General features: G+C 37.0%; 1 protein-coding gene across 2 annotated transcripts in view; it reads right to left on the reverse strand.

The window, feature by feature from the left end:
• Positions 1-4,207: 4,207 nt before the first annotated feature.
• fbxl4 (F-box and leucine-rich repeat protein 4) overlaps positions 4,208-12,432 on the reverse strand; it is a 110,804-nt gene continuing 102,579 nt past the window's right edge. The window contains exons 8-9 of one of the 2 annotated variants that reach the window (XM_087981537.1): positions 8,515-8,562; positions 4,208-6,472 (exon numbers count right to left, since the gene is read on the reverse strand). In XM_087981537.1, the coding sequence (XP_087837663.1) occupies positions 6,453-6,472; positions 8,515-8,562 (68 nt within the window). In that variant the 3' untranslated portion in view covers positions 4,208-6,452. Of the gene's footprint in view, positions 8,563-12,432 lie in introns of both variants that reach the window. The other variant, XM_043685479.2, reaches the window with a different exon arrangement.

A 12,432-nucleotide genomic window follows, 5' to 3' on the forward strand; every position in this document is an offset into this window, starting at 1 on the left:
TTCAATCACATTATACCCATTCTACGTTTCAGCAGCAAACAACTCAACTTGGTCCCTCTTGATTGTGCCATTGCCTTTCAAGAGCAGATCTCTTAGTCTCAATCCTTACCTATTTTCTGTAGCATGACAACTGATATTGTTTTAAGATCTTATTCAATTCTCTTTTGATAGCCCCAGTTAAATTTACTTTCATCATAAACTCTTAACAATACATTTCAAAATGCCTTTCCATTTACTGTACAAGACTCACCTCAAGTTGCCTTTAGTTCATTTGCTTTCACCTTATATCAGTGTCCACTGGCTTGTGACCCTTTCTGTCAAAGATTTTCCTTTTTCCCTTTCACGCAATCTGGTCGCTTATTTTTTTGAACACCTCTACCAAAGTTCCTCTCATCCTTTTCTTCAAAGACAATTCCAGATTCTCCAAATTTTTCACATAAATGAAGTCCCTCATCCCAGGAATCTGGTAAATTCTTTCTGAATACTAAAGACTTCATGTCTTTCCTGAAGTCTGGTGCCCAGAATTGCCCTCCAGTTGAGGATAAACCAGTTACTTATAAAAGCACACTATGTTTTTCTTACTTGTGTACTCTATATCCCTGTTTACAGAGCCCAGGAGTCTAATATTTCCTACCTACTCATACAATCTGCCCTACCCATTTTTTACATTCCTGCAATCACTTCAGAATTACATCCTTCAACGTTGCATTGCCTCTTTGCTCTTCCTGTTAAACTGTATTACAATTCTCTGCACAAATGTTCATCAACCACATATTAACACATTTAATCATCCTATATCCTCCTGGTGTGTATCACAATCCTCTTTGTAGTTCACAAAGCTTCCAAATTTTGTGTCATCTGCGAATTTTGAATTTGTTCCTTATACACACACATTTATGTCATTCATCTAGATCAAGGAGTCACATGGGGAACTTCATTACGTACCTACCCAAACCCATTACATAGCACTTTATCAAATGCCATGTGGAAGTCACTGTGCGCCACATTATCTTTATCAACCCTGTTACCTCATCAAGACTCTCAATCAAATTAGTTAAATATACTTTGTTTTTAACAAATTGGCTTTCTCTATTTGATTCTCACATGACGAAATATCCATCAATTGTGTCCTGAGTTATTGCTTTCCCATCATTGAGATAAATAGACTGGACTATAGTTGATAAGATGATCATTCACTCTTTTTGATCAAAGGTATGAACTTACAATTCTCCAATCCTTTGCAAACATCCCAATATCTACAAAGCAAAGTTCCAGCCTCCACAATTTCTTCCCTTACTTCCGTTAGTAACCTTGGATACATTTCCTCTGGCTTCCATTGGTTTTGATGACTTATCAATTTTAATTTCAGCTAGCCTTTCTAACACCCTATTGTTTTTAGCCCATATCATCAACTACTTCCACTATAATTATGATTTTAGTACCATTTTCTTTCTTAGTAAAGACATAAAATATGCACTTTATGCCTCAACCATGTTCTTTTCCGCCATGCATATTTCTTTTTCAATTCTTAATCAGCCTACCTCTCCCTTTTCTACACTTTGTCATTGATATGCCTGAAAAGAAAGTTAGATTCCCTTTGATATTAGCTACTGGGCATTTTTCAGTCTTGTTGCCTCTCTAATTTTCATTTTATATCTGCACTCTGAATTTCCTATATTCAGCATCGTTCGTACTCATTTTCAAACTGATATCTCTCATGTGTGTGTTATCACTGCTCCATCATCCAGGGAGCTCTGGAACTGATTGTCTATCTTTCAATCTCAAGGAAATGCACCTTGACTGTACCTTAGCTCTATCTAAAAACAATCTGTTGTTCAATGTTTGATTCTAATGACTTGGATCAGACCTCTTCGCACACTACTGAAATTGCTCTTCCACCAATCAAGTATTTTTAATTTAGATTGGCTCTTGTCACTTCTAACCTAAACGTTATGATACTATGGCCAGCACTATTACATAAATGTTCCCACTTGTTACTGATCCATTTTAACCAGCTCATTCCCAGAACCAGATTCTGTAATGCTATTTCCTCACTGAGCCAGAATATATTAATCATAAACATTTTCCCAGGCATCCTTGAAAAACTCTTGCCTCTCTGCCCTTTATATATTACCATTCCAATGTATTTTATGACATTAAGATCTCAATATTTTTGGACCAAATGTTTGCATGCCACCACCAACTAAAGACAAATAGTTTTAGGGTATAAAATACAGTTAACACATCTGTGCTGGAGTTTGATTGTTTCATTTTCCCCAACAGGAAATTGTATGAAATAAAAACAGAAAATTCTAGAAATACTCAGTTTGTCTGGCTCTTCACAAATGTGAAGAGAAACACATTTCACTTTTCAGCTCAATAACCTTTCACCAGGTCAGTTTCAATAACAGAAAGCATAAGCTCTCTTCACAAACACTGTCTGATCTGCTGAGCATTTCCAGCTTTTAGATTTCCATCATCCACAGTATTTCACTATTATAATAGTGTGCTGTACCTGACTGAAGATGCATACAGACTAAGCTGTAGAAAATTTTAAAGTGTCAATGTTCCTGACTTTTTTTCTCTAAGAAACACCAGGGTAGAAAATCTCTTGCTTTGGGTCTTTGCCACTTTTATGAAGTTGTAGACTTTCCCCCAAAAGAGGCTTGGAATTGGAAGCAGAACATGGCTCTTAGTTAAATTAGGAAGAGGCATTTCTGACTTCTTTTGTCTGGAGCTATGGTTAGGATGCACCTCAGAAGTTGGTTGAAGGGCTTGGCAGGGTAAGGTAACATGCTAACGGCTCCCACTGCCTCACCCACCCCATCTCCAAGTTATGCTTAAAATATTAACATAAACATTTCCAATGGATCTGCATATCTTCTAGTTGTTATTGCTCGATAAAGATGATAGTATCAGAAACCAGAGCAGGAACAAAGGCCAGCCAGAGGAAAATCAATGCAGGAAAGCACAAGTGTTTGACTTTGGACAGGGAAAAAAGATAAGTGTGGACATGGACACAGTATACTATGGATGTACTGATCCTTCCCAGTGCTGAGGCAGAAAAAATATCCTTAATGTTTCAGAATGAGAACAGAAATAGATATGTTTTCATAACATTAAAAATATATTTTAGCAAGCTAAGAAAGAGACCAGTTGATCCAATGGACTGTCTGACCAATTTTAGTGCCCAGCTTCCCATTTTACTGCCATAATACCTTGAACCGAGTTATGATTCCACTTTTGAGGCAGTGAGGTCACTGTTTGACCAGCCTTTGGAGACAGGCTGAGACGTGGTAAAATAGCTGCAGAGGGCACCAAAGGAAGCCCAATGTGTTCACACTTTCAGAAAAATATCACCCAAGGTGGGAACACAACCCAATAGGAGGAGGTTGGCCAATTCATCGGGCTGTTAACGGCAACTCTACAAGCCTCAGTTTCAATGAGGAGCTTCATGAGGAGTGGATTCTTTTTCAAAGGTTCTGCGGTCGTACAGCAGTTTAGATGTTGCCTGAGGGTTCTCCCCTCTCAGTATCAAGGCCAGTCTGCCGGGCACCTGAACATCTATTTTCCACTTATTAACCCTTCATGGGCACTTCAAGCGAAAGTGCACTGTCCTCTTTGCAGCTTCCACAGAGGCTCACCAGAATGTTGGCACTGCCAAGAGTGCAAGGCTGCCGGCCATCTGACTGTACTGGCAGCTCAAAGGGGTGGACCACTGTCCTTAATTAATGTCTTGCTGGCATCCCCTTAAAGTATTGGCAGCCTCTGCCAGCAAAATTGCCCCTACGGTCTCTCCATCCATCTGTGCAGGCTCAGGAATTGCTTTGGTCCCGACATTGGGAGCCAAGGTATGCCAGTATGTTTGAAATTTATTTGCGTTGACAGCAGAGAATTAACTGCAGTATTGTATGCCTATAATTTTAAACCTACTTTAAAGCTTCCGATCATGGCAGTTGTCAACTTCTGAATGAGTCCTTTGTCATTCATTCAGAAGTAAACAATCTTGGTAACTATTTTTCCAATATCTATCTGCCATTATTGATCAAAGTACCTCCATTTAATGAGGTACACTGACTGCATTTAATATCAGGCAGCATGAAGCTTCACAATCAAGGTCACAATTAGTAATTACAACTGCAAAGCAGTGAGTGGAAAAGTGTGAAGCTTCACCCCTGGAATAATAAATAGCACCCATATAATTAGATTATAGCATTGAAAAATTTTATTAACACAAGAAATGTTTATAAAAATAATTACTTTTCAAAGCATCAAACACAAGCATTCTTTTACGTCAAAAATTAGAGGGATGGTTCTACATTATCTCAAGCCTTCAAAAATACAATTCATCAAAACCAGATTTGTTAACATGTGGCACAAGTTATTGTGTCAAAAAATCAATTGTCTGTTGCTACAAAATGCATACACTCATGTAATGTAATCTAATGTAAACTAAAATTCAAGAAAACATTGCACTTTAATTTTAGAAATGCTTAAAAATGCAGCTTTTGTGACAACTCATCTTCCTTTTTTTCATTTTTCTCCACTTTTATGAATTGTTTCTCTAGCTGGGAGGGTAAGAAAACTTTTGTATGATTTCCAACAACCCTGTAACTTTGTGGCTCATCCAACCAAAGGCAGATGGTCAGGTCGTTGAGATGGACAGCCAGCAGGTTTTCTGTTGAAAAGCACCCCACGGCCCTGTTAACATGTGTTACACTGACTTTCCTGCAGAGTGTCAGTCACCTTGCGAAAGTTTAGATTACAACACCATGAAGAAAATGTCTTAATTTCATCATTTATTACCAAGTTGTGCTGGTGAATCAGAACATTAACGAGGAACTGCCCAAAGTTTTGGAATTCTGACAACAAATAAAACCCTACAATGTCTAAATCTGCAGTACATTTGAAGTCTTCTGTTAATTTTTAATCTTTTTGCAGTTTTGACTTCTTTGCAATCTGAACATGAAACCCCTATGCTCAAACAGTCTAGGAGATACCTCTCACTATATCCCCTTCAATCTCCCAAATTCCCAACAGATTTACTTCCTTTCAGTTAATTAGGAAAAGCTAATTTGTCAACTTCAAACCTTCAGATCCGGAGCTCATTGACCATTGCTGTACATAAGCAGGCACCACAAAATACAAACACCATACATGTATTTGACAAAATTTATCTTCTCTCTTGCTTTCATGTGAATCACTTCACTGGTTCATACATAAAGCTGAACAAACAACAAAAATGTGAAGTCAAAGAGACAACTCTAGAGTAGTTTACTGTCTGTTATTTGACAAAAAAAAGAATCTAAATGACAGCATTTAAGGTCAACATTAAGATTCTCTAATTATGAATGTAAAGTTTTTTTTAAACAGGATCCAATGAAGTGCTAGAATTAAAAATGATTTATCTTACAGACTTTTACCTTACAAATTTTAAAAAGAGCTTTCTCCAAAATATTTCTTTAATGCAGCAGTGATTTCCAAGGTTGGACAAAGGAATAATATTTTCATAACATCTCTTTCTACCAATACATTAGAAAACGTGTTCATTTCAATGTCATAGGGTGCTTAAGCATTTGTAGGATTAAACTCAGCATCCTGATTATTATAGATTCTTTATTTTGTCACCTACACACTGTAAACTTTGCACATGAGGGTTGGGGGAGGGGGACTTATTGATCTGAGAAAACAAATAAATTAATGCTAATTATTTGTTTCAAATCCAACAGTAGAAACTTGTTTTTTACTTTTGTTAATGCAAAATGAAGGTCTGGCAAAGTCCTAGCTGTCAACAACACATACTGCCTTGGCTTAGAGAATAGACTTAGTCCAATATTTTGCACAAACGAAACAGATTTCCAAAATAAATTGTTTAACATTCAAATAACTTTACAAAGTATTTCAAATCATACTTTATGCAAAATGGATGCAGAAGACTCTTGTTTAAATATCCATATCCTTCATTTCCATTGACAGCATGGTTAGTACAGACAGATGCATATTATTTTGGTAACAAAGCATGGATCTTCTACAATTCTTCATTCCTATTATTTTTTAAAAGCAAGTTATAATCATTTTGGTGGCAATATCTTATTAGCATTGTGAACAAATATTTACTCATTAATAGTACAGGAAGGTTTTTCACAGTTCAATGTTTTTAATCATTATATACATATTTGAACCTGCTTTGAGAGTTTAAGGTCAAGCAATTTAAAAATATTGTATAAATCCCAACATTTACTTTTATCACTACTTTTAAAGCCATTATAACGTGACTTTGGTGAGTCATCTAAATACCAATACACTTTTATTTTGAATTTCTCAGAAATCAATTTCAGTTTATTTCTTCATAAACCTGCTGTTGCATGATTGCAGTCTTAATTCACTTGTGTGAGCACTTTCAGACACTAAGTACACAGGAACAATATTATCATTCACAGTGACAACAGATGTCAGACTAGAAGAAGCCTACCTGAAAAAAAAACAACAGGGATTGTAAACAGAAAGGTTATCATGAGCTGATCTGAAATTGGATTATTATTTTCTTTTCATTCAGAGGTATCCTTGAATTTGAGGATTCTATGCAAATTTAGAAGATTTACACAGAAGAAAGTTGACCGAACATATATTATAAAATATTTAAAGTTTATCTAATTTATTGTGCAAATAAGCACATATTCAATGAAAACCTGTTTTTTTAAACTAAATATACATTCATGTAAATCTGATAAATAATCCCTAATCTAAGCTTGAATAAAAACAGCACATGCTTTAAAATGCAGCCAGCAGCATCTGTGGAAACAGAAACTCGTTTTCATGACCTTTCATTATTGATCTGAAACGCAACTCTGTTTCTCTCTCCACAAAATGATGCTTGACTTTCTAAGTAATTCAAGCACTTTTCTGCTTTTAGTTCAGATTTCCAGCATCCACAGTAAATGGCTCCTGACTTAACCTTTCTTTTAAAATCCATATTAGTCTTGTTTTAACAAGTGCTAGTATAACTATAATTTTGTATAGCAGTCAGATTCGAAGAACTCTTATCTACTGCAAAGCATATTTTCACTAATCATCAAAATGAAATGTAGGAAATCAAAATAGAAACATTTTAAATAGTACATTTCAGCTTGCTTTAAGGTCATATCTTTAACTTAAACGCCTTGTAGTTTAATCCTACATTGTGTTTTACACCTACATTAAAGATAAAGAACATTAAACTTAATTACATTGAAGTACTAACAAAGAAAACTGTATCATGCATAAATTTATTTTCTAACAACATTCCATCTCACCACATAGCTTTTTGTACAAGGATATGTGAATTACTGTGACAGTAACATGAGAAACATCAAAATTCTAAAACTTTCTTCAAAAATAGGTTAAAAGTCAGACCATACCAATTTAATGCTCAAGTACACATTCCAGAGGAGAAAAAAGGGAAAGCTTCAAAGACACTCTTAAGGGAAGTGTGGCAGCATTGACCTTCATGACGGGGAGGGCTACAAATCACTCTGTAAGGAGATAACCTGTCCGTCAAGCCACGTCAGGCTTCAAGTTCCAAGACTTTAATGACAAGGCAGAATGGCAGCAGAGAACGGAGCAAATCGAAACAAGTCCTGCACTCTGGATCTTACTGCCCCTCGGACGTCCTGTCCCATGAGCCCAAAGATCCGTCAAAACCAGCCAGCTCAGTCACATACAGACCCATGGGAGAAACTCATGACCCTGAGTAGACTTCATCCTCAATTTGAGGGACAGTTGGTGATACATCAAATATTTCACCTTCAGCACAATAACGTGCAATGTGTTTTGTAGCAAGAATACAATTCTTTGATATACGCTGCTCAGTGAACAAAGTAAATATCAAAATGCAAAACAGAGTCTCAATTCAAGCTTCCAAACAATACACCTACTTCTGTCTAATCACCTTGATATCAGTTCTACTCTGAACCATTCCACTAAGTTGAGCTTCTGTAAACAGCGTGATATAATCTTGCACATTCAAAAATATATGTTTGGGAGAAAAAAATAGGTTTCTTAGTTATCTTTTAATTTTACTCATTTATTAAAGCAATTATCATAGGAACACAGTTAAGGATAATCTATTTACCTTGCATTACCTTGATGTACTTATTGACTTATTAGAAAGACACATGTTTGGCTCTTTGTAAACCTCTACTTTAACTCATTGTCATCATTAATTTAGTTCAGAGAGCCCAGATCAACTCTAAATGATTGCAATAATCACACCTTTTGGCACCTTCCCAGGACAAAGGACTCTGATGTAGGAATGGTGCCAAATAGTGAAGGAATTCAGCTTAAGATTCATTTTGTTAAACCCCAAAAACCAAAACAGGACTAGAGAGCTGATTAATCATTTGGGATACAGTAAGGTTGGTCACTGGGTGTAACTCTTCTTAATTGACACATTTGGGAAGTTGGCACTGAGCTCTTGAACCACCCGACTATCAATCTGAGAACAGAAGGAAATGTCTAGAAGACAGAGCTCCTTACAGAATTGAAGCAGCTTTCGTAAGGCCGCAGGGCTCACCATTCGTGTACCTATAGTAAAATAAAGAAAATAAGTCATATGTTAAATAATCAGGAATTACTTGATGTGCAAAAAAAAAGGCCAATCAGCAAGTGGAATCTGTAATAATATTGCTTCTGTAATATTGAAGGAAATACAAAGTTTGCTGAAGCTTTTAGTCTTGCCAAACTTATAGCAGAAAACCACTGGAATCCCGAGATGTACACTGACAATTGAAGGCATGTTTGCAGTAGCAGAAAAGCCCTGGTCAATTTCTCAATGTGGAAATTGAGGAATGTGAGCTGATTTGACTTCCATTTCAATTATCAAGTGGTGCATTATCCTTCATAATGCCTCTACCAGTCAGAGTCCACTTGTCAACCAATCAGCATTCTCCTCCAGTATAAATGTTGGTGTCCCACTTAAATTGGCATTCTTGAGCATTGTTCTGATGAGTGTAAGACAAAAAGACAGGAAACCAAGTAAGAAAGTACAATCTTCAGGTATAATTTGATTAGAAGCAGCAGATTAATTGGATCAGGGCATGAAGACATTTTGCAGCCCCCATTTAAAGTCTTTTTTTTTCTTATTTTTCTATTTCAACTGTAGATTCCAATGAGCATATTTATATGGGAACAACCTAACTAAACTGACTATAATTTAATGACACTATCCCAGCAGTGATACTGCAGCAGCAACTTCACTGGGTTAGGTGGAAAAAGTTGACAACAAGCAAATGCATATATAACTTCTTAGTGTATCACAGATATCAGTCAAGATTAGAGTGGTGCTGGAAACGCACAGCAGGTCAGGCAGCATCTGAGCAGGAAAACTGATATTTCGGGCAGCAGCCCTTCATCAGGGATCATTCCTGATGAAGGGCTCCTGCCCGAAACGTCGATTTTTCTGCTCCTCGGATGCTGCCTGAGCTGATGTGCATTTCCAATACCACTCTAATCTTGACTCTAATCTCGAGCATCTGCAGTCCTCACTTTCGCCTCTTATCAGAGATATCAGTTGATTTGGTCTTGGCAGAGAAGTAAAGAAACACAGAACGCTACTGACTGTAGTGTTCCTTCATAAGAAAAAGCAATCTACAAGTGAAATAGGAAAATAAGCATTAAACATATTGTTTTCAAATGAGGACTGCAGTCTGGCTTCATGCCCCAATCCAGATCTCCGGATGCTTATTCAGCAAAGCCCCATTGGAGGATGTGGGCAATGAAGGAAGGACAGAATCAGGTTGGTTATAATGCTCCTCACAATAAAGTTGTTCACACATGAAGAACAGGGAGAGGTAGTGAAGTGTGACTTTTACTGTGGAACTGAATGCCAGCAACAGATGATAGGAGGGAGAGGAATGATACGAAATCCATGAGAACTGCACACATTGCTTCTGTGTTTCCAACCAAAGAATCAAAGCATGTGTGCCAGCCCAAAACATTTTGTTTTAAAAGTTACTTTTGATTATAGGTTCAAAAACAGTGCTGGTTTAGTTGTTGTATTTGGTGGCACCTTAACAGTGTCTGCTTACAGGATGGCACATACCCAGATCTAAGATGCTTGCAGGATTTTTTTTGAAACTTCATTTAAAAAGAAGTGTCTGACAAATTTAAATTTGGCAGTATTTATTTTCAGTTTTCCAATTGAATAGATGTTTCCTCGTGAGTACATTTTCCCCATATCTACCATATTCTTCTGTCCTCTCTCGTTGCTATCTGGTTCCACTGATGCCTGGAGCCTTTCGGGGATGTTGCCCAAGTGGCTTATCTTCATGGTTATATCAACAGTCAACTCTGATCAACATGTTTTCCAGCGGGAGTCACTAGATAGTGACGAGGACCAGGAACAATCTTAACTTTCTCTTGTTTTAGTCCAGAGTTAGTAAGGACATATGTACAGCACCAAAGGTCAACTGATTTAAGAGAGACAAAGAATGGATCTAGAATTTTATGACTTGCAAACTCAGCATGACTAAGTGAGTTGCTTTTCTCACCCGATCACTCGGGGACCAAGTACACACTTACAACTGACATGTTCCACAATTGTTGAGCTCAGTTCAAATGAACCATAACACCAGGTGTGAGCACACTGGTTGATTATGAAGACCCCTGTCATCTTTCTGCAGAACAATATTTGCTTGACGTTCAGGTATGAAAGCTACACCAATCTTCAATTTCTCTGGGCAGGATAAGTAAATCGGTAAGATTCCTTGCTAACATGATGGCGGAGAAGCAGGACTCCTCAGCTGGAGCTCATCTGCTCTATCTGTTTCTGTTTTTCTCCTCTTTTCATGTTTTTTTTCCCTCCTTTCTTTTTACGTCCTGAGCTTGAGCCTCGAGCGAAGTCATCAAGGTCTCTCAGCCTCAGCATGGACTCCCGGCCTCGAGGTGAATGCAGAGCGGAGTCCTGACCTCGAGGTGAGTCCGGAGGTGAGGGCTGCTGTGGTCTGGAGGTGAGGGCTGGCTTGGCCTGGAGGTGAGGGCTGGCTTGGCCTGGAGGTAAGGGCTGGCCTGGCCTGGAGGTGAGGGAAAATGTGGACTGGAGGCGAGGATCAGCACAGACTGGGTTGGAAAGACTATTATTCTGAACTTTTTATTTCTTTGTTTTTCTAATTTATTCCTATGACTTTGTACTTTTGTACCTAAGGTGGACTGGCTTAGAAGGCCTATAAAGCTGGACATTCTATTTCTTTATTTTTCTAATTTTTCCCAAGAATTTGTACTGAGGAATCTGTACCTAGGTACCTTTCTACCTAGGATCGTATTGTAAGTGGCAACTTGTTTATTTTTCACTGCACTCATGAGAGTATATGTGACAATAAACCTAATTCTGATTCTAAAATTGTCAAACTGTATCACTTTGACTGCGAGAGTTTAGACAATGTTCTGACTGTATATCCAAGAAAAACAACAACATTTCTTTCCAATGCCAAATTTAACAAGGAATCACTTCTAAGAGTCTTTATTAAAATACAACATTAAGAAACAAGGTAACTCTAGTTACCTCAGAAATATTTTCAATTAGAAATTCACAAGATGTAGGTTAAATGTAGTTTCTTTGTAAAATACTGAATTGTAAACTGTGAAGATGGAAGAAATGCTGCACTAAAAGTTATAAAAATTAATTAGATAAGGATATCAGAAGTAAACTGATGCCAAGCTGGATTTTTTTTTCTTGTTTTCTATTTTATTGAAAAGTTACGCTGTTTGACAATTTTGGTAATGCTTGAATGCTCTAGATTATTGTTTAAAAGGAACATAAAAGGAGTAATGTTTACAAAGAACAGTAAAAGCCCAGATCACAAGTAAAATTGGGAACAAAATAGATGAAATAACTGCGGAAATAGTTACACGAATAGCTTTGACAGTCCAAAAGTTTGTAGGGGAAAGGTTAGCTGATGTATCAATCTTACAGATCCTGAGCCTCCAACAGGTGCTGCAAATCTTTTCAGAAGGTGATGTCATAGAGAGAAGAGGAAGAAGACAGAAGAGAAGGGTGAGGAAACCCCTTTGAAATTAATTGAAAAATAGATTTAATTTTCAGGGGAGAACTACAAATGGAGAAGTTTCTATTACGGAATATTTTGTAAACTTAATGACTTTTGATTAATGCCTTCTAAAATGTACAAATGAAAGGATTCAATATCATAAAATGAAAAAAAAAACATATTTCTTCACAATGAAACATGGAGTCTTAACAAGATGAATACAATGATCCAAGTGAAGACTGTGGAATCACCAGTAAGGATTGGACAATCTACATCAGCACATCACAAATAACCTTTCAGTTTCCCTACAATGAAATATGTACTTGTCTTTGGATACAGCATCAATATCTGTTGAATAGAATCTTGCATTTAGATTACTGACAAGATAGTGCACAAGATGAAGATGTTGGTC

The sequence above is a fragment of the Chiloscyllium plagiosum genome, unplaced genomic scaffold (genome assembly GCF_037043375.1).
Source record: "Chiloscyllium plagiosum isolate Xiang-an unplaced genomic scaffold, Cpla_swu_hap1 HiC_scaffold_3, whole genome shotgun sequence".
Classification (NCBI taxonomy): domain Eukaryota; kingdom Metazoa; phylum Chordata; class Chondrichthyes; order Orectolobiformes; family Hemiscylliidae; genus Chiloscyllium; species Chiloscyllium plagiosum.